The 23695-nt window shown below is 43.5% G+C and overlaps 1 protein-coding gene across 4 annotated transcripts in view; it reads right to left on the bottom strand.

The window, feature by feature from the left end:
* TULP4 (TUB like protein 4) overlaps positions 1-23695 on the bottom strand; it is a 299382-nt gene that overhangs the window by 79043 nt on the left and 196644 nt on the right. For 3 of the 4 annotated variants that reach the window (XM_030556655.1, XM_030556656.1, XM_030556658.1), the window contains 2 exons: positions 12724-12852; positions 11649-11810 (listed from right to left, as the gene is read on the bottom strand). In XM_030556655.1, the coding sequence (XP_030412515.1) occupies positions 11649-11810; positions 12724-12852 (291 nt within the window). Of the gene's footprint in view, positions 1-3665; positions 3753-11648; positions 11811-12723; positions 12853-23695 lie in introns of those variants that run through there. The other variant, XM_030556657.1, reaches the window with a different exon arrangement.

The following is a 23695-nucleotide window of genomic DNA, read 5'->3' as shown; positions in this document are numbered from 1 at the left end:
TGAGTGAGGGCGATGCTGCACAGAGCTGCCAGTCTGGCGGGGAAGCGTAGGCAGCAGGGCTTGCCCCTGCAGAGCCAATGGACCAGCCTCTAGGTCTCCCCTTTCCGCAGGCATGGTGGTCACGGGGTATATGTCCAAGGAAGCCCCTGGGCTCAGAAACTCCTCCCTGTACAGCTCGGCCTGGGCAGCTGGAGAGTGGCAGCTGCTGGCTGGGCACCCAGTTCTGAAGGTAGCGACACAGGAGTTTGATGCCTGCAGGAGAGGCTGTCATGACAACACAAGAAGCTCCTCCAGCCCTGTGATTTCCAGGGCTGGCCATGTGACAGAGTTCTTTGCAGCAGCCTTGGGGCTAAGGACACAGACCTGCCCTGCCACTGAGACCTGCCTTCATGTATGGCCTACAGCAGAAGGGAGGGGGAGGAGTCAGGGAAAAGCTGCTGTTGGGTCCAGAGCCTCCCCTACTTTGGATCTTCCCCTCTACTTGGGATCTGGGTAAAAGAGGAGCCCGGGGGGAGAGGAGGATGTCAGGGGAAGGGGGAATCAGGGAGGTAATGTTGATGGGTCCACAGAAGGGGAGAAACCTGAGGGCAGCAAGCCAGAAGATAGGGGTGGGGGGGGCGGAAATCAGGACAGTTACAGGAAATGGATGGCAGGTGAGGTCCCCTATCATAGAGTCTCCATTTGAGCAGCCAGGGAGAGACTTTTCAATCTGAAACTTTCACACATAGCCAGAACAGTAGAGAGGGGTTAAAAAGTAAACAGGCGAAGTAAAAAACCTGGTTTGATGATGTTTTTAAAAGTCTCATGATTTTTTGAGGCTCTGACTCATGATCCTACTGCACAGGTTATGACTTGAGTGTGCTTCTTATTAGTGAGTTTGTAGCTGTGGGCCCAATTCTGTGAGGTGCTGAGTGTCTTCAACTCCCATTAAACTCAATGGGAGCTGACGGTGTAGCCCGGGGTGGGCAAACTTGTTTGGCCCGAGGGCCACATCTGGGTATGGAAATTGTATGGTGAGCCATGAATGCTCACAAAATTGGGAGTTGGGGTATGGGAGGGGGTGAGGGCACCGGCTGGGGGTGCAGGCTCTGGAGTGGGCTGGGGATGAGGGGTTTGGGGTGCAGTCAGGTGCTGCGGGCTGGGACCGAGGGGTTCGGAGGGTGGGAGGTGGATCAGAGCTGGGGCAGAGGGTTGGGGCATGGGAGGAGGGTGCAGGTTCTGGGTGGTGTGTACCTCAAGCAGCTGCACGTCCCCCCTCCGGCTCCTACGCTGTCCCATCCACAGCCACCACCCCTGCAGCTCCCATTGGCCACAGTTCCTGGCTCATGGGAGCTGCGGAGGCGGTGCTTGAGGTGGGGGCAGCATGCAGAGCCCTCTGGCTGCCCCTGTGTGTAGGAGCTGGAGGGGGGCATGCCGCTGCTACCAGGAGCTGCACGGAGCCACAGAACGCGCAGAGCGGGGCAAGCCCTGGACCCTGCTCCCCGGCAGGAACTCTAGGGCCATCTGAAGGGCCGGATGCAGCCCCGGGCCATAGTCTGCCCACCCCTGGTGTAGCCTATAGGGCGAAGTTTGCTTATGGTATTTGAAAATGTGCTGAAATGTAAGTAGGGAGCAGGCCTTTAAGCCCAAAGCTTAGTTTTCACATTAGCTAAACCTGTTTTTAGCATGAATCAATAAGAGGTATTAACAGAAATGATGTAAGGCATAACCTTGGGTCAAGGAGTAAATAAGGTTTTGTTTTAACTGGTTTTAGCAGGCATTATAGGGGAATTTTGGGATGTTTTGAAATATTGGTAACTGCAGAATTTGAACTGATACAAATGAGAATTCAAATGATGTTTGATATTAACAGCCAGTAAAGAAGTAGAAGATATTTGGATTTGGGGGTATGGAAGATTAAACATGACAGTGTAAATGAAGATATAGTAAAAGGTAAGTTAATTAGCTAAGTAGTGTTATTATAAGTGGTTATAAAAAAAGACAGTGCACTAATTTTAGATTAGCAAATGCTCAGCCACTATGGCGGGACTGTTAGAAGAAGGATATATACTTATTTTTCTCATCCAGGGACACATCATCCCTGGACGCACCATTTCACCTTGAAATGTGACTATAAATGCAGTGTATGGTTATACAGTAAGGCTTGTTTGCTTTAACCAATTATTTCATTTTAAATAGTCTTTAATTCTATCACTCATGTCATTCACAGTCCTCCACTAAATAAAATTATCTGTAACTGCCCCAGAGGCTCAAGCTTTAAAGAGTTCAGTTTGCTTCTATTTCTTATCTTTAAACTAGTAATTGGGAACTCATAAATCAAGGTTGCAAGGCTGTCTGAGAATTTCTCTGGAGGCACTCAGCACATTTTATTATTATAGTTCAACCTCAGATATTTGAAGGACTGTGGAACAAGTATGAAACCTTCGGCTAGTAAGAGATGTTGGTTCTGCAGGGTTTAATTCTGTACTCAGTTAGGAGGACCTGAGCATAGATTTCCAGGGTGCAAATCTTGCAATTTTACTCCTGTGCCAAAAGAGTAAAAATTCTGCGCACAATATTTTAAAATTCTGCATGTTTTACTTATCAAAATAACAGTATAATCATGCCAACTTCAATTATTTTGGTAATTTATTTCAAATTACCCATCAACAAGTATGTCTGTAACAATACAGACAAAAAAAAAGATACAGGAAATGTTTCTTTGACAAATAGATTCCTTACTAGGCATATTAATACTTTGAAAAATTCATTTAAACTGCAATACAGAAATGTATTTCCTTTACCCCTCAGAAGCAGTGCAAAGGAGGGAGTCCAGTCCTGGCCACTGGAGGGAGTCGGGTAATGGAGGAGCTGAGGGAGAGGGAAGGAGCCTGGGAGTGAACCTGGAGGGTTTTGGGGTATGGTTTCGAGACTATGAAATGGGGTGCAGGGGGTAGAAGGAGGGAAGGGATTGTTAGGGAGTTGGGGAGTCTCCCCCTGCAGACCCTGGCTGACCCCTAGGCTTTCCCATTCAGTCAGACGCATATGCCCCTGTATCTAGGTGTCCCTGCACCTTCTACCCTTATCCCCATGTGTCCCTGCAGTCCCCTACCACCTGTCCCCATGTGGCCCTGCAGCTCAACTCTCATTCAGTCACAGCCCAATCATAGGCTGGAGCACCCAGGGGGAAAAATTAGCAAATGCTCCGCACCCACCAGCAGCCAAGCTCCCCCTGCCTCTTTCCCACGTCCTCCCTTGAGTGTGTCATGTTCCTGCTTCTCCTCATCCCTCCCAGCACTTCTTCCTGTTTGGCAGTGCTCTGGGAGCAAGGGGGAGGAGTGGGCATACAGCGCATTCAAGGGAGGAGGTGGGGAAGTGGTGGGGCGGGGACTTTGGGAAGGGGATGGAATGAGGGTAGGGTGGAGGCAGAGCAGGGGTGGGAAGAGGCAGGGAGGAGGTGGGAACTTGGGGGAAGGAGTGGGGTGGAGTGGGGTGGGTCCAGAAGCAGACGGGGATTGAGTACTCATCAGCGGGAGAAGAAGTCAGCGCCTATGGGCTCAATGCTGTCACCACACTAGCTTCTGAGCCATTGCCCCAGTCTGTCCCCCCACTAGACCTTCTGAACCACAGTCTGTAACCCCCAGCAGCCCTGCATGCCCTGCTCTGTCCATCTGGTGCCCCCTCACCTGGCCACATTGTGGGGAACACAGCCCCTCCAGCTGGCAGCACTCTCTTCTGGCAACACAGCAGCCCCTGGTGGGTCAAAGGTGTAACTGCAGCTCCTCTCCAGCAGAATCTATATACTGCAGAGAAAAAAAATCTTTGGGGGACATGAATTCTGTGCATGTGCAGTGGCAGAATTCCCCCAGAAGTATGCAATGTACAGAACCCCACTGAAGTCAACGGGGCTCTCTGAGGATGCAAGGATGTGCCTACAATGCAGTCAGTTCTGAATTGTGGCCCAAATCTGCAGCACCTGCTCCCCAAATATAGAGAATGTCTGGCCTTGGAGAGGTTTTCTCTGTACTAGATTACTGCAGTGACCATGTGTTTATACCAGGAGTTGGCAACCTTTCAGCTTGTGAGCCGCCTTCAGCACGCGTGCCATAGGTTGCCTACTTCTGGTTTATACAATCACAACAATGGGGCCCTGATCTTGACTGGGGCCTCTAGCTATTACTGTAGTATAAATAATAATAATATAAAAACCTACATGCACTGAAGGCTATAAGTGCTTTTGAGTTTCAGGAGAGAGAAGGTCAGTGGGCTGAGAAAGGTATAGTAGAACTAGGATGCTCTAGTCCAGGCGAAGGCAACCTGTGGCACACGTGCCACAGGTAGCACACGAGCTGATTTTCAGTGGCACTCACACTGCCCAGTCCTGGCCACTGGTCCGGGCGGCTCTGCATTTTAATTTAATTTTAAATGAAGCTTCTTAAACATTTAAAAAACTTTATTTACTTTACATACAACAAGAGTTTAGTTATATATTATAGACTTATAGAAAGAGACCTTCTAAAAACGTTAAAATGTATTACTGGCACACGAAACCTTACATTAGAATGAATAAATGAAGACTCGGCACACGACTTCTGAAAGGTTGCTGACCCCTGCTCTAGTCCCTCTGATGTACTTTTTCAAAGTGTCCAATCACCCCTGTGATTTCTGTTTCTGAGTGCCCAACTTGAGAAGCCTTGGGCCTGATATTCAGAGATACTGAGCAGGGACACAAATCAATTAGTCAAGTTGTGTAATTTTAACATTTTGATTATATGTTGTCCATTTATGACTCTTTTTTTGACTTATCTATTTAGCTTGTAAGCTCTTCTGGGCCAGGATCTTGTCATACCATATCTCTGTGCAACACCCAGCACAATGGGGTACTGATCCAAATATAGACATATAGGACATTCAGTGTATACAGATTCCATCTGTTCTGCATTGGTGCCCAGAGAGGAGAAGTGCATCCTTCCAGGTAACAAGATAAAAGCTTTCTTATCACCAACTATTAAAATAATTCCTTTTTTGTGGGAGCATTTTAACAATACTCTTTAACAAGGACTGATGCCAAAAGAGTTTTTCTGAGAAGGGTAGGGAGCTGTGTACCCTCCACCTGCCCTGGCCGGGGAGGCCTGGGGGCAGGGATACAGGCCGGGGGCTGCTCTTGGCAGGCCCTTTTCCCAGGGCAAGTGAAGGGTCCACCACGGCTCCCCACAGCTGCCCGCATGGTTCTCATCATGGCCAGGCTGAGGCTCCGAGGCCCCCACAGCCAGAGCTGGGTCGGAGAGAGCCGTGTGGGCAGCTTTGGGGAGCCTGGGTACCCTCACCTGCCCTGGGCATGGGTTCTGGGTGTGGGGACATGGGCAGGGGGCTGCCTTCACCACCGGGGAATGGGGGTGTGTGTCCATGGCCCCGCTCCGGCTTCTGGTTTGGCCTGGGGCAGGGCCCCCAGGGGAACAGGAGGGAAGAAGGCAGGCCATTGGGGGAAAGGGTGTGGGGCTGGGATTCTCCCTCCTACCGAAAAGGGACTTCACAGGACCCTGACGAAGCAGGAAAGCAGCCATTTCCAAGAAATCACAAGGTCATACCCCTGAATGATTCAGTCAACGGGAACTGAAGTAAACTGTAGCAGGTCATATTAATTCAGAGGCACTGGAACAATTTTTATAGTGAGGATGCTGACAGCCATTGAATCAAACTGTAAACCCTATATATGATGGAAACCACTTCAAGCCAGGGTGTGTGGCAGCACCCCCAGTGCCAGCACCTATGCGCTGCTCTCCAGATATAGGGCCCAACCCTGCAGAGTCTTACTACTGAGTATATAGTGCTTACATTCATGAGTAGTTCTATGCAGCTGATGGGGCTCTATGCAATAGTATGCGCAATGTCCAGTAATAAGGGATAAGAGTAATAAGAGATGAAAAATGCCGTATAATTATGTGGTATGAATGCCCACTTGAAGTGACAACCAGTCAAATGTCATTCTCTTTAGAACATTAGAGGAACAGATCCCATTTCTTACTGGTAATTAATTCCTGAAGCAGTAGTTTTGCATTACTGTGGTATATGCAAGAAATCAGAGTTTACAACTCACCTCTAGATTCCTGTCCCGTGGCTGTTGGAGTCTAACGCCCAGATCCTCAAAGGTATGTAGGTGCCTAACTCTCACAGATTTCAGAGGTTACAAGCATGGGGTCTGCTCCTACAAATGAATGATTCCAAGTGGAGTGGGGTCAAAGTGCCTTCTAACCAGGGCAGTGAGCAAACAACGCTGGTCTGCCCTCAAAGACTCCTGAACTCACAAGGTTTTCAACTTGAGCAAGGAGAACAAGCCTTCCAATTACAAGACCAAGGTTCCAATAAGTTAGTACAGTCGCCTGATATCCACTACCATCAATGCCTTGGCCCCAAACCATCCTCTCCCCCACTTCAACTTGGAAGATAACCAGGGTTCTCAGATGAAATACAGCAGATGAAGTGGACACACAGAAAGTTAGATTGCCAGTTGCGCAAAACACATTCTGAATCATTCCACCAGCAGCACAAACAACCCTTACAGAACTTAGCCATTGGAGAAAAGGAGGCAAAATGAGCCTCCTACTCCTCCACAGTCAATACAGAAGAGCTATTTCGCATAGTGTAACAGGTAACCGACCCAGACTGCATAGCCCAGACACCAGATCCAAGCATCGAATATTGCAAAGAACTGTCAGCATACTTCATTGATAGGATCAACTGAATACATACGGAGCTAACATACCCCTGACCAGATTGTATTATCAACCCCACCACCCACGACTGACTCTGGCGTCTCACACATCACAAAGTTTAAGATGCCCTGAAAGATATTAGGGCTGCAACATATAAAACCAATCTATGTTACTCATGTCTGGCAAAAGCCAGTGAAGATCAACTGTGCCCACTACTAATGGAAATAGTCAGTGCCTCCTTCAGAGAAGCACATCTATCAAACACCTTGAAAAATACAATAGTTCCTCCAATCTTTAGGAAGCCTGAACCTGAAGCTCTCTCCAATTATCATCCCGTCTCCAAACTCCTGTTCCTAGGCAAAATAATTGAGAAAGTAGTAACTACCATGCTTCAACAATATGTGGCATCAGCCAACCTCCTGGATGCCTCACAATAAGAGTTCATACGTGGGCATTGCACAGAGATGGCTCTCGTGACACTGAAATGTGACCACCTCATAGCGATAGACAAGTAACAGCTCCTCCTCTCCAAAGGCCCTCAGAGATCCATATTATCCTTACTTCTCCTCAACAGCAACATCAGACCACTTGGAGAGACAGAGACATGGTAGGGGCTTAGCTGCCCATGCTGTTGACTCTCAGCTATATATCTCATTCTCAATTGATGCAATCATCACTGTTACTATAATGTTAGAAATCCTACAGGAAATTAGTTATTGGATGAAGACCAGATGGCTCAAGCTGAACCCCAGTACAACTGAAATGATACTGGTTGGAAACTGGCCAAGACGCTCTCTCCACCCTTCAGTGAAGGCAGACAGCTCTCATTCATCAAAGTGGTGTGAAATCTCAGGGTCCTTTTTGACTCTTTGTTAAATGTGGATGACCAGGTATAATCCGTTTCCAAAAATGCCCTCTTTCACCTCCAACTTGCTAAGAAAATTAATTGTTTCCTCCTGGATGAGGACCCGGCTGCAGTGATCCAAGCATTTGTCATCTCCAGGTTGGATTACTGTCACCCACTGTATCTGAAGCTGAAATGTGAAGAGAATGCATGGGTTCCAGCTTGTGAAGATTGTAGCTGCCAACTTTCTCCATAAGTCAAGCCTCCATGAGTCCATCAGGCCCATGCTCAAGTCCTTCCATTGGCTCCTAGTCAACTTCCAATGCCAGTTTAAGGTTTGGTCATCATTTTGAAAGCAATTTATGGATAAAGCCCCAGATACACCAAAGAACAAATTTCAATCTGTGGCCCACTGCAACAGCTGTGCTCTTTTGGGATGAGGCAGATCGCAAAGCCCCAGACAGAATGCCTCAGAGCTGGGATAAGGGAGGCTGAGGGAATCAGGCTATGGAATAGTCTTCCTGAGGAGATCAGATACCTCCTGTCTGACTGTGTTTAGGAAATGTTGCCAAACTTTTGAGAAAACAATTCTACTGTGACACACAATATGAACATTCTCTTCTATTTCCAATCCCTGCCACCTTAATAAAAAAAACAAAACAAGCAAACAAAAACCTTGCCCCATGCAGTGTTTCAACCACAAAAAGGAAGAAGTGCAAGAGACTCCATGAAGTCCATCAGGGACTTCGCTATTGCTATTGATTTTACACAGAAGGCACTCAGATACTACAGCAACTGTTGGCTGTATCAAAGCCTATGGGCTTGTCTACACTTGAAGCGCGACAGCAGCGCTGTTTCAGTGTAGACACGACTTATGCCAAAGGGAGGGGTTCTGCACCATCAGAGGTAATCCACCTCCCCGAGAGGTGGTAGCTATGTTGATGAGAGAATTCTTCTGTCAACCTACCGCTGTCTACATGGGGACTTCGGTTGGCTTAACTATGGTTATGTCTACAATAGAAACCTTATAGTGGCATAGCTGTACTGCTGCAGCTGCACCGCTATAAGGTCTCCCGTGTAGCTGCTCTATGCCGGTGGGAGAGAGTGCTTCCATCTACATAATTAAACCACCCCCAACGAGCAGTGGTAGCTATGTCAGCAGGAGAGCATCTCCCGAGCACTGTCCACTCCAGCACGTCTGTTCATGAAACTTATGTCAATCAGGATGTGTGTTTTTTTCATACTCCTGACCAACAAGTTTTAGCGATAAAAGGGCTAGTGTAGATATAGCCTTAGTCACTCAGGGATGCGGATTTTTCATGCCCATGAGAGATATAGCTGGGCTGATCTAATTTTCTAGTGCAGACTAGCCCTAAAATAGATGGATAAGATGATAGCACTAGCAGGAGCTGCTTCAGACAGAGAGGAAAGAGAGTATCTTTATCCTTTTCAATGAGGAAAAAATGGTAATGGGTGGGGGATGGGACAAGTGGGTTGCTGGGGGAGGGGAATAGGACAAGTCATCATTGACTGTTGGTGATGAACTGACTGGGAGGAGAGATAAGTGTGCGACTGAACTGGAGGAAGAGGGGAGGACATGTATGAGAGTAGGAGAGGAAAGAGAAGAGATTAAAGCGCAAACTAGGAGGGGAATCAGGCAAACATATAATACTTCAAAATGTAGAACCTTCTCATCTGCAAGAGTATTGGGGAAGATTTTCTCTCCCAACAAATTAAATGGAACCCCTGAGTTTATATACATTGGCTACACTTCCTTTGGCGTCAAACAAATATTCAGGTTTCCTCCTTTCTCTGTTAAAAACTTAAAAAAACATTTTGCAGTTCTAGCATAGAAAAGAAAGGAAGCAGGGGAGGTGGGGTGGGAGTGAAGGAGGGACGACACTAAAATTTCACTGAGGACAAGCAGAAAAATTAAAAGATAAACAACCATGGAAATTTAATCTTTACAGCACACTGTTTTAAAGGTCACAGTATCATTTCCAGGGATGCCTGGAATTATCAATTTTCATGAGTATCAGGTGTGAAAGAAATCAAGAAAATAGGAAAAATGAACATTCAAAATTTGACATTTACTTGCTGTTTGCTGTATTACCAAGCTCTAGGTAACAGAGGTCCTGAAGCTACTGTAGAATAGAACACTGTGGGCTTGATTCTCATCTCACTCACATGAGTATTAATTAGGCATAACTCTACTGAACTCGGTGAGGTTACACAAGAATAAAACTGGTGTGAGATCAGAATCCAGTCCTCTACATACACGTCTGTGTGTGTAACAAAAATACAGTCCATGCCTTCTAAGTTGTTATCACAGAAGTGCATAGTCTGTTCATGTCCTTAGTAATCACCTGGTCACAATCTCTTTCACTTGGACCTCATGTAATCCCAGACCCTTTACGTGGATAGAGTATTATGCTGAAGTGTACACTGAAAGCTATCCTCATCTACACACTGTCTCTGGATAATGCATACAAATATGCACAGCGTCAGCTAAATGTGCAAACATGGGGGTTGAGTGGAAAATGTCAGATTACACAACAACACTCATATAGTGTCCATTTTTGGTTACTAGAAAAAGCATTTGCCTACAGTAAAGATTTTTAACTCAAGTTAACTGATTTCTAGCTAACCTGAATTAGCTAACACATTTGTACATGCTGGTCTTGGCACTCCACAAACATTTGTGCCCCGGAACATACAAATGTGATCACTAATTCGAATTAGCTGGCAATCAATTAACTTGAGTTAAAAACTCAAGGGTGACCAGAGTTTAACCAATGAAACAGACGTGAAGGACCCCATGGAGAGGATAGTTTAGTCAGGGAATAAAGCATAGGACTTGGAGCTGGTAGATCTGCTGCTAGTTTGTTTCCACTGAACTCAAGCAAATCATTTAATCTCTGTTCCTCAGTTTCCTCAGCTTCAAAAAGGGAATATAAAACTAGCTGCCTCACTAGGGTAGTGTTGCGATAATTAATTCGTCATACTTTGCAAAGTACTTTGGGATTCCAGTCCTATGATTCTATGATTGTATTTCCACAGAGCTCGCTTATAAAGTATCTTTATTATTATATCCCATTAACAATTCTGTAGTGAGCTTCGCACAGACTGTTATGTTTTGTATGGATTTATATTCCAACTTTATGTCACAGGCACCTAGAGCCAGGATCCGACAATTTTTAAGGAATTATAAAGGGGCACATAAATAAAATGATCCAATCCTGATAAAATGCAACTTCTATTTGCACAAGGTAATCTGTCCCCACCCTTTCTCTCAGTGCTATATGACAGACATATTAATTATAAAGTGGATGAACGTTGTGGAAGAAGAGACTGCTCAAGTAAGGACATGAGTTGAATAGTGAAAGAGCCATTGGATATACTACAAATGAAAACCAAAGGGCTACCTCTGTGCCCACTATAATTGACACCATGACCAACATATTAGTTGAATTAGGAAAGCAGTAATGGAGAATTTTACATCTGACTTTTTCAAAGCTCAGTAAGATGTATTCCATAGTTCAAGAAATCATTTTATTTTTATTTTTAAAGGAGATTGATTGCTTCAGGCCTTCGTCTGTCTCAGCTTTATTTTCAAAAAATTGGTGGGTCCATTTACTTGTTCAAAGATGTAAATGCAAATGCACAACTAATGCATAATTCACAGACACAGTCACTTTTATTGCTTGTGCAAAATGGACAACTACAAGTTCTAATGACCAGTTAGATAAGTAACTCACATGCCTTATCCCAATTCACTTTAATTGCACAAACGCATTAGGTGCATAACAGCACAGTCCCTTTTTGCGTGCATAATTGCACAGGACTAATTTTGAAATGAAGCCACAAATGTTTCAGTATACCAGGAGAGAAAAATGGCCCTGGATGACAGTAATTTAGAATTCACATTGTCCAATGCTTTTGTCTAGTGCATGAGAATGACCTTGAGGTAAAGATTTAGATGGGTTCAGTCTCAGTTCTGAGGGAAACTGTTCTTACAATGTGCTCATTCTATTGTTTATGTTGACTTTTAGATGTGTTATTTCACAAAACATGAATATAGGTATTAATTTCCCGTCTGTAAGTGCCATTACCTGCTGATCATCAGGAGTCCATATGCCACAGGTGATCTGACTCTCCAAGTTAATCTCTGAAGACCAATGTCTCTGTCCACTGACTGAACCAACCAGCACAAATCCATCCCTATAGGAGATGAGTGCTTGAGTCCCATCATGGCTCCATGTAAAGTCGCTCACCTTAACATATACATAGACAAGAGATTAGACATTAATCATGCAATCATTTCCAAGTTATTATAATTAAGGCACCATTGAATAGCACCAAAGGAGGATAGCTTAGCCAAAGGGCTAAACAGTTAGAAGTGTGGTAAGGATTTGTATGAAATTTTGGTAAAATGTTAATGTGCTAATTTCTTCTCTTATAGCAGTTTTGTGGTTTCATGGATGTTCCCCAACAATGAATAAGCAACAATATTAATACTTAGCATTTTCACGCTACCTTTCATCTCAAGATCTCAAAGTGCTTTTCAAATGTTAAGTTAGCCCTGCAAGTATTACTATAACCATTTTATATATGATTTATTATCAAGAAGTGTAACATGGAATTAATATACGGTGTCATAAAACTTGCTTAGAATAACGCATTTTTATCACATGGCAATGGAAATCAGAAGAGTTCCTGATGGTAATTAATTGAGAGTTTAGCAATTTCATACTGTGCCACCAGTGAAAAACTCATTAATACACTGAGAACCAGTAACAAGAGTTAAAAAACAAAACTTCCTGAGATTGTTAAATAGATACAATGGGATAAAAAAGGACTATTCCTTTATCATGCTCCCTCTGAGTGAAATTCACCAGTGGGCCACTAAAGTCCCACTTAAGTCTTACTTAAGCCTTGTTCTGAAGTTTTAAGTACAGTGTGAATCTTGCCCTGGCTTTCTGCCTCATAGCAAATTTCATCCCGTTTGTAAAACCCAAGCAGCTCAGAGTAGCAGGAATTTCTACGACACTACCTGTCACTGTTTAGTCATTTCAATAAAGAAACGTTTTTTAAAAAGGAAGATTGCACTTTACATTTTCATCTTTTTCATTTTGAACCTCTTATGATTTGACTGTTTTTGACTATAAAGAAAATGTTCATACCAACCTGTGCCCCGCGATCATTCACAAGCTCCACAGACCATCTGCCTTCATATTGAATCCAAACAAAAATTCCTCCATCTGCATCGCAGGTTGCCAGTTTCTGGAACGGTTCATTCCATCTCACCAGTACAACCTAAAGCGATTCCAAACAAATGCAGCATTACCATGTCTGTATACAGTGTTAACAAGTGTTTTACAAGAGACTCAATTAACTAATACTTCAAAATAAACAATGTCACATTTAAATTCTGAATAAGATCTACAAAATAGTAATTTTCGGCATAATATCATGCAGCTCTCAAGAACAGCTGGACTCATTTTATTACAGGACTCATTTTATTACGGCTGTCAAGCAATTCAGAATTCTCCTATCAGGCCTTTATGGAAGACATCAGATACCTCTGAAACTAACAAAAACATGTTGTATGTGGTAATCCAGAGCTCCACTGCAGAAAGAGTAAACAAACAATCTTCCTTTCTCAAATCACTTTCCCCTGCCCCTCACCTCAAAGGCTAACAGATTCCCTGGGCCAAATTCTCAATTTGACTGTCTTCAGTGGAGCCAGGTCCATTTTCACCAGGGTTGAATCTAGTCCCTTGCATCAACAACCCCTTTAAAAACATTCCAGACTCCCTAATGCATGAGAACTAGGAACATAATTTAACTTGAATGTTTCTTCTTTGTTACCGATTGCAGAGGGAATGAGGCTTTGTATGGGTTCTTCCTTCTTGCATTAGAGACGTTTGGATTCTTTCTACAGAACTTAACCAAGCTAAAACCTGCCATGACTGGTCTCATTTATAATTAGCATGAAGTTAATAAATGAAACCACTTTAGAGGCCCCAATATGCACCTGAAATGAACCATGTCATCTTAGCGCAGGGGTGGGCAAACTTTTTGGCCCGAGGGCCACATGTGGGTATGAAAATTGTATGGCTGGCCATGAATGCTCACAAAATTGGGAGCTGGGAGAAGGTGAGGGCTCTGGCTGGGGGTGTGGGCTCTGGGGTGGGGCTGGGGATGAGGGGTTGGGGTGCAGGAGGATGCTCCGGGCTGGGACCGAGGGGTTCAGTGGGTGGGAGGATGATCAGGGCTGGTGCAGGGGGTCAGGGCATAGGAGGGGGTCAGGGGTGCAGGCTCCGGGCAGTGCTTACCTCAAGCACCTCCCAGAAGTAGCTGCATGTCCCCTCTCCAACTCCTACGCAGAGGCACGTCCAGACAGCTCTGCGCGCTGCCCTGTCCGCAGCCACTACCCCTGCAGCTCCCACTGGCCACAGTTACCAGCCCATGGGAGCTGTTGAGGTGGCACTTGAGGCGGAGGCAGCGTGCAGAGCCTTCTGGTGCCCTATGTGTAGGAGCAATCACTTCATTCACATTGGGGTGAAATGCAGCAACCATGTAGGGCAGGGGTTCTCAACCTTTTCTTGCTGAGCTTCCTCCTCTCCCTCAACACGCTATAAAAATTCCACAGCTCACCTTTATCACAACAACTGTTTTTCTGCATATCCAGTAGATCAAAAGCCAGGGCCAGCGTTAGGGGGTAGCAAGCAGAGCAATTGCCCAGGGCCCCATACCACAGAGGGCCCCATGAAGCTAAGTTGCTCGGGTTTCAGATTCAGTCCCGGGTGGTGGGGCTTGGGCTCTCTGCCCTGGGCCCCAGCAAGTCTAATGCCGGCCCCTCTCTCATTTATTTTGGCGGACCCCCTGAAACCTGCTCACAGCCCCTCAAGGGGCCCCACCTCTGACTGAGAACTACTAATGTAGCAGAATGCACCAATAATGCTCAACAGTATTATGAAGGAAGTCAACAAAATACCTTCTCTAACAACCGTCTCCAGATCTTTAGAGGTGGAGGGAGTATTTGCAGCTCCACTGATTTTAAATGGAGTTATGAGTGCTCCACACTGCTGAAAATCAGGCCCCCTAATACCTAGATAGTACTGTGAATGGACTTTTCATAGACAAGATAGACAAATGGCAAGGGGAATTTAGAGCAGTTAGTTTCTCTCCTGTACCTAACAACATTATAGTTCTTATCTAATCCCATAAAAGCCTGAGTTAAGATGCTCCTGCATTTTAAGATCACCTTGTTGTCTGTGGCTCTTATAAGGATTTGAGAAGAAGATATGATTTTACAGATAACACTTACTAATTGGCCTGCTGAAATGAGCTAAGGGCATAGTGACAATATTTAACTTGAAATGCCTTGGCTCTTATCTATTTTCAAATAGAACCTTAGGGAAACTTGATGATTTCTCTCTCTCCTTCTCATGATTATGGGATAAATGGAAGTGAAGAAGATTGGGTGGAAGCAATCCTCTAACAGAATGTCTGTGCTTTCTTTGAATTTGATACACTGCCCAAGAGTTCATTTAGATACAGACATTCATACAATTAGAATAATGAGGTCCATGTATACTCTAATATACATACCTCTAGTATACCCGAACTATCTAATTTAGTAACTTTCTGGCCAAATCTCAGCCTGATGTGAGCTGCCATGATCAAAATACCAAAGAGCCTGACATTTAAAATCATAAACTCACTTCTATAATTACAAATGAAAGTAGGGCAATGACTTCATATGTCTGATGGTAGCTAGCTCCAAAATAAGTCCTTTGTGTGACAGCATTTTATAATCCAACCTTTTTAAAACACAGAGCAGATGTTCTCATTTCATAAGATCATGTTTAGGATGTTTCCTTCATTTAAATTTAACATCTAACCAAAGGTGCTGACTCCACAGCTGCTCAAATATCTCCAATTTCATTTTTGGCACTTACTGTATTTGGAGGAGAGATAAGGAAAGGAAGAAAGATTGCCCAAACCATTCAGATGACTTTTAAATTGGCTAAAAGGCATGACAACAAATTAAAGGTGAAATGCACCCCTGATCAAAGAGCCAGAGCGAGGCCTATAATACACCCCACCATGATGCATAAGTATCACTAACACACACTAACAGCCCAAATTCTCAGGGTATATCTACACTGCAATGCAAGCCCTAAGTCTGGCTTGGCTCAGGCTCAGACCCTCCCCCCCCCCCCCCCCCGTAGGGCCCTGGAATGCCGGGTCCAACCCCTGAGTTAGTGAGACTTCTGTGTAGATGGAAGGTGGGCCAGGCTTGAGCCTAAGTTCAAACACTGGTCTTATGTTATAGTGTACAAATACTCTCAGAGGCTCCAAGCTTGTGTTACCTTTAATATTCTCCATTGGGCTTTCTGGGCCTAGATCCTCAAAGATATTTAGGCACCTAACTCCCATTTCTGGGCCCAGATCCTCAAAGGTATTTAGCATCTGGGCCCTTGTGTCCTCATGTAGCTACTCATAGCTAATAGTTTTGGTTTGGTTTTTTTTTGTAATCTCTAATATATTCTAAATAGTGCTTGAGCCAAAGGCCAACAAAATCAACTGGAGTCTTTCCATGGATTTCAATGAGTTTTGGATCAGGCCCTTTTTGTTACGTTTCTCTACAATATTTGATGATAAATTTGTTTGAAAAGTAAAAGCATTCAAAATTTTCCAGTTTTGTCTTCAATGTCAACTTCATTTTGTTGAATTACATTTAATTAATACTAAAAGCACTAAAAACTCTCCACAAGAACTGACTGCATTGTTATTATGATGACATGAACACAATAGAATCAGCAAAAAGGAAAGCCTTTGAAAATCATTTTTCATACAGTACTAAGGCTCTCTTATTCGTGTGACACATCTTTTGCTTCCATATTATAAATTAAAGCTCAGCACATTTATGCAAGGATTAAATGTCACTTTTTTAATTTGAAAAATCAACAACAGACAATGTGGAGCCCAAGCTCAAGTGCAAGGCTTTAAATGGGTAAGGAAATATTTTTAAAGCTCCTTGTTTATCTAGATCTCAAATTTGGCTATCGAGGGACAAAATATGCTTCCATCTTTTCTTTCTTTTTTTAAAACTAACATGTGACTATATTGTTCATTAAGGCCCTACTTAATTTGCAATACTGTGGAAATTGCGGATCCCGCCATATTAGGCTTGCACTGGAATTTTGATTTTAATTAGCTTACTTTGCACTGTCTGAAGTTTTGCATACATTTTGAGGTTTGCAACACACACTTTTCCCCTCATTAGTACAGGAGAATCCTATTTAGCTAAGTTGATAATGGCTGGGGCTTGGGCTGTCAGCCCCATGAACAGCAGGGCTCCCACTATCAGCCCTAGACATTAATGACTTTAATATAGCTGCAGCAAAATGTCTGGTTATCAAAAAAATTAGCAGGCATAACATAATACTTGAGTGTTTACACTGTTCCAGCAATTTTTCTAAAACAAACAGGTCTTCTCCAGTTTTTCCAAATTACTGCATTTAATAAAGGTCCATTATTACTTTTCCGCAATTTTCCATGTCTTGTCCGCAACTCAGCCGCAATTATGTGATAATCATTCTGCAATTCAAAGTAGGGCCTTATTGTTTATTAAACAAAAGATGTGCTGTATATCAGCCATGATTACTATTTATAGTAGTATCAGTAATCTGATAGCACCTAGAGCTCCCAGCTGATTTGCCTGAACTCTGTTTTTGTTTTCTTGATTGTGTTAATCAGTGATTAACCTTGACTGCAACAGGAGGAGGAGCTCTTACCACACCAACCCAGGAGGAGGGGGACGCGGGAGTGCTGTTTAGCCAAGCCAGAGAGAACTGCCTTGCACCCCATATACCTCACACACAGTCCCCTGCTTTACTCCAAGTGTGATTTCTAGCCAGATATAGCTATGAACAATGTTAAGCAGGGAAGCCTCAGCTCAGACTTTTCCAGCCAGACCACCATGCCCACAACATAGTAGGAAAGTATTAGCATTCCACTGAATGCTAAAAAGCAGCAAATTAAACTGCTATATTCAGTCATTCTCTGGCCTATTTACATCTGACATGGAATACTGGGACAAGTCACCACCTAATTTGGTGCAGTATCCTTAAGAATCAGTATTTCAGATTAGTGCCAGAGTAGAAATTGTATTCCTGCAAAAAGTTACTAATTTGGCTATCGCTCCTGAGACATATATGTCCATAGTATTATTGTGATTTTATCACGAGTCTTGCAATCTTCAGTGTTTTCTTTAAAGCTCCAGCCTTTAGAGCCATACAAGGACAGGAAAATCTCTGTTTTTTTGTTTGTTTGTTTTTTTAAGAGAGAGTGTCTAGCTCTCCTGGTTCTGGAGAAAAGCTTGAAAACATTAATCTTAAAGGCTCAAAAACCAGAAGGGGGAAAAAAAAAAAGAGACCACATTTTATAATTTTTTTTTAAATCTTGTGATTGATTCTTCAGCCAAAAACAGTCCAGTCCATGATATTAGAATCTTTGAGGTTGGCAACACTGAAATATACTTGAAAGATATATTTTCAGTTCTACACAAGCATGCAAAGTTTATTTCAGCTACACTTTCAATAGGCTCACGCAAGTCTTGAAACATCATTATTTTTACCATAGCACCCAGAGGATCCAGCCAATTGTGCTTAGTGCGATACTAACTCATAGAAAAGAGACAGCCCTTGCTTCATGGGGCTTACGGTCTAAGAGCATCAGTTCTGCGATTTAATACATGCAGCCAGGCCCCCTCAATTTCAATGCACAGGCAGCAGAGTACACATGTACAGATCATTTTAAGACAAGTTAGTTTAAGACAAGATGCAATAAACTGGTGTAACAAAAATGGAAGGAGAAAGGGGAGGCAGAACTGGGTGACAGTGACAAACACACCAGGGCTAAAATAAACTAGCTATCTGTATAATTTGTAGGTTTGATTTTTTTTAAAAGTAATCCCTGCTGGCCAACTGTATAGCCATTATCAGTTGGCAATTTATTGTAGGCATCACAGGTAATTCAGGTCTTTAAGAGAGATGATACACAATCATCCCTGCCGCCTACAAAATGCAAACAAATCTGCGAAAGTCAAGATGATACATACAGAGTAGACAAGGCGAGTGAGCCAGTATATTTTATTGGATTGACTTCTGTTGGGGAAAGGGACAAGCTTTTGCATTCCACGCAACTCTTTTTTAGCTTTGGTATGATAAATGATACCTCCAGGTTGGTCTGCATCATCCAGGCCTGAGATCTGTGTGATTATATAAGGAAAGGTGGACAACTGTCCAAATGTCCAGGGCTGGACTATTGGACTCTTGACTTGTGTTGGTCAAGACAAGCAGATCATGGTACTATTGCACAGTTATACACTTACTATATTTACATTACTGCATTTATTATTGGGGAAAAACAGCGTACATACCCTCTTCCCTACCCTCACAAAATGATTACCATTGAGTCAGCCTTTTTTAATGTTTAAAAACACCACAAGATTACTCAGTTTGATATAATAAAATACTAATAGAATAAATAATAAAGCATGTACAGAATGTTCTACCCAAGGATCTCACACACACTGATGGAAAGTAAATGATTTACTGTCACAACACACCTGAAAGTATGAGGTACTATCACCTTCATTTTACACATTGCGATACTGAGGCACAGAAGGTTAAGACCACATTTTTCAAAAGCAGCTTCTGAGTTTGGGTGCTGAACTTGGGATACCTTGGGCCAGATTTTCAGCAATGTTGAGCATCAACAACCGCAATGATTTCTAGTGAAGGTGTGAACTATCAACGGTTCTGAAAGTCCAGCCCAAGATAGCTCAGCTTTTGCACCCAAAAACAGAGCCTCCTGAAATCAGAGGCTTCTCTTGAAAATATTGTTCTAAGTGACTTGCCCAAGGTCATACTATAATTCTGTGGCAGAGACAGAACAGAATCCGAGTCTCCTGACTACCTATCCCAAATCTTGACCATCTTTCCTCCTTTGTGAGGAGAGGAGCAATGTAAAAAGCTTTCTGTTCTAGAAGAATGATTTTCTTTTTGCAACTGATTAAAAAAATGATAATTAGAGTGGGTAGAAAAATGAAAAATTAGTTTTGCAAAAAAATTTCAAAGTTGCATTCACTTCAGAGGGCTTGAAATAGACACATTTTTATATTTTTGGAAATTTGTGAATTTCCCCCTGAAACTTTTATTGAAAATATTATCAAAAGAGTTAAATGATTATTATAATTTTGAGGGGGATTACTAAAAACAGGTAGAAATTTGAAACAATAATCAAAAAAGGACACCATTTTTGTCACAAAAAACTAATTTCATCAATGGTGACAAATTTTCATGAAAATTTTCGTTTGATAAAAGGCTGTTTTCAAAAAAAAAAGAAAAAACAAATTGTTATTTGAAGCATTTTGTCCATCTTTAATGACAACTAAAATACCAAAACCCATGTAGCACAGGGGAATCGAGTCCCAATATCCTTAAAGTCAGAATGTTCACCTTGTGGGCTTGTCTACATCAGAAAGTTGCAGCGCTGGTGAGGGAGTTACAGCGCTGCAACTTAGGAGGTGTACACATCTGCAGGGCACCACCAGCGCTGCAACTCCCTGTTTGCAGCGCTGGCCGTACTCCCGTTTTGTCTCGGGTGTAGAGGATCCAGCGCTGGTAATCAAGTATAGACACTTACCAGCGCTTTTCTTGACCTCCGTGGAATAAGCAGGTATCCCAGCATCACCGAGGAAGCCTCTGGTAATCAAACTGGTCTCCTTTCCCGGTTTGCTCTCGCGTTCCCGGAACCCCCGAGCAAGCAGGTCTCCTTCCCTGCGGTTTGCTGGGTGGTTCCGGGAACGCGAGAGCAAACCGCAGCGAAGCTGGTCTCCTTTCCCGGTTTGCTCTCTCGTTCCTGAACCCCCGAGCAAGCAGGTCTCCTTCCCTGCGGTTTGCAGGGTGGTTCGGGGAACGCGAGAGCAAACCGCGGCGAAGCTGGTCTCCTTCCCTGGTTTGCTCTCTCGTTCCCCGAACCCCGAGCAAGCAGGTCTCCTTCCCTGCGGTTTGCTGGGTGGTTCCGGGAACGCGAGAGCAAACCGCGGCGAAGCTGGTCTCCTTTCCCGGTTTGCTCTCGCGTTCCCGGAACCCCCGAGCAAGCAGGTCTCCTTCCCTGCGGTTTGCAGGGTGGTTCAGGGAACGCGAGAGCAAACCGCGGCGAAGCTGGTCTCCTTTCCCGGTTTGCTCTCTCGTTCCCGAACCCCCGAGCAAGCAGGTCTCCTTCCCTGCGGTTTGCAGGGTGGTTCAGGGAACGCGAGAGCAAACCGCGGCGAAGCTGGTCTCCTTTCCCGGTTTGCTCTCTCGTTCTCCGAACCCCCGAGCAAGCAGGTCTCCTTCCCTGCGGTTTGCAGGGTGGTTCGGGGAATGCGAGAGCAAACCGCAGCAAAGCTGGTCTCACCCCCCCTTGAAGCCGCCCAACAGCGCTGCAGTGTGGCCACATCTAACACCACTTGCAGCGCTGGTTGCTGTAAGTGTGGCCACTCTGTAGCGCTGGCCCTATACAGCTGTACTAATACAGCTGTAACAACCAGCGCTGCAAAATTTTAGATGTAGACATGGCCTGTACCAGCAGAGACCTTGCTCATTCATTGTCTAAGATTATGAGAGTTCTGAAATCCTAGCTTGCTGAAGTCCTTGGGAAAACTCTGATTTCAGCAGGGACAGAATTTAATCCAGGAGCAGCAATCACACTGAAGCCTCTTTCTTATCTTGGGTACTTGCGTGCCAGGAAATCTCCACCTTTTTTCTCAACCCCTCCTAAGGTGAAATTCCTTTCTCACCTTTGGGCTGGTCTGTTAGCAGTTATTTGCCTCAATATTTAAAACTCACATCTAAATTATAGTTGAACTGGAATATGACAGCTCTTACTAAAGAAAGAGAGGAAACCAAAGAAAATAAGAAAAAGCATTTCCATTTAATGTTGGCGATTAAACTACTTGGTCATTTCCCTTTATCCTTGGAAACAGAAATATATTACTGTTACTTTTAGAGAAGAAAAATAAAAAGAACTGCCTGAAAGTGCTGTGCTCCCTACTCAAATATTATAAACACACAAATCTAACATGACTTTGCAAAATGCAATATAAAGACTTCTAGATAAATCAATAATGATTGTGCACAAAGCTGAGTAGGCGGTGCAGTTTGGAAGTACAATACTGATGACATTACATATCATTACTTCTAGGCAGCATGGAAAGCACAATACAAGGGATTAAAAGGCAATGATGGTCTCCTGCTGTGTTTGTGCTATGAACATACCTCACCATTCATCTTAGGCCCTATACAACCATTGCTGATCCAGTCATGGACCCTGTCCCCTAACATGTTATGAGGAGAGAAAGCAGATGCGATTGTTGAAACTTCATATGTGCTTCCAATACCAGACTGCTGTTACTCCCATCTATCGACAGTGGACAATAAACTCTTCTCCCCCACAATCCTCCATCACCTAGAACAGCCTCTATTCCTTTCTTTACCTACTTGATCAACTCTCTTCAAATCAATGTCCACCTCTCCTCCTCAGCCTAGCATTCAATCCTTCCATCTAATAAAACATTCCTATTCTATTCTGTTAGCCTCCCAGTTTCCCTGTTCTTTCCCACAAAATCTCCCAGGTAAAACATACAACTATTTACCTTTATCATACCCTTGCTTTACAACATACAGTAGTTTGCATTTAATGCTTGTACTATGGACTAATCAAATATGAAGTGATTAATAAGACTTTTGCGTGAAAGATGCTATATACAAATATACTGCAAATAGGAACCATAGTTACTTCCTCTCCCCTTCTCTTGTCCCACCAGCCCCTATTTACACATAAACTATGCTCCATGCCTGAAGAAACATAAGAACACTGCTGTAGTTTAATCCCTCCCTGCTTTCTAACCTTGGGGAACTACTCTTCAGTATATTGACATATCATTTCCTGGAAAACTGGGTACGCCTACTTTAAAAAAAAAATCAATAGGTTAGTTTCACTGATTATTTTAAAAGATTGAATATTTAATCATACTTTAAAACATTAGCTTTTATTTTGTTCATTTCCTATTGCATTGCTATAGGTAATAAAATAAAGTCCAAGCACAGTTAGTGCTCTAGCTATGGAGACTGTGAAACTTCATAGGAAGGCACTGCCCCAGAATTACCATCATCCAGTAGGCAATGCAATAGGCATTTTGACAGGGTTGCTACATGCTTTTGAGTTGACATGTGTATGATTTATACCAAATGGAACTTCTTCCCACGGTGATTTAACTATCTATATGGTCATATTTATTTTATTACATTCCAAGCAAGATCAACCTTTCACATTTTCTTCAGTTTCATAACATAAGGTTAGGCCTTGGTGGAATATATGGCCTTCTGCTGCCTTTAGCATTTCTGATTTCATTTATTTCTGGCACAGATGATCAAACAGGTCAGTATCTGCCAATTCCCACAGGATAAGTGTAATTTACTAAATGGTCCTCTTGGCCTAAAATAGTGGAGTCTATGGTGTTGAAATCTCTTTGTGGTTTCAACCTTGATTCCAGGTCTCCTCTGCTTTTAACATACGGTACTTAGATTAGTTACTGCAGCAAAGGGGCCATGTGCCTAGAGATGGATGGGTAGCTAGAGCAACCAGTTCCTAGTATTCCTTCTCAAACCTGGAATGAACCGGAGGATACATCTCAACCTACACTCAGTGCTAGCTAGTGTCAATCTGCCTCTGCTCTTCAGCAAGATCCCACTGGAGGGCAGGTGTCTCTGGAGGATGAGGATGTTCTTCTGAACAGACTTCCCCCTGCCAACTAACACAACATGTTATATTATTGCAGCAGAGAATATTGCGCAATGCAACATTAACTGATAGAAAACATGCACATATGACACTTGATATAAATACAGGGTCTAATTCTATTCACCTGACACTAGGGGTCCCATTTACTTCATCTGCACACGTCCTATTAGTTGGTGAGGTGAATTTGACCCCTTGGTATTACGCATATTGCACTTGGTTATACAAATTTTTCTGTCCTTGGCTATAATGCTTCATATGATGTTTCTAGTGATATTGGGAATGCTGATATGGAACA

The sequence above is a fragment of the Gopherus evgoodei genome, chromosome 3 (assembly GCF_007399415.2).
Source record: "Gopherus evgoodei ecotype Sinaloan lineage chromosome 3, rGopEvg1_v1.p, whole genome shotgun sequence".
Taxonomy (NCBI): Eukaryota; Metazoa; Chordata; order Testudines; family Testudinidae; genus Gopherus; species Gopherus evgoodei.
The sequence above is the reverse complement of the archived record's forward strand: the minus strand, read 5'-3'. Positions and strand labels throughout refer to the sequence as shown.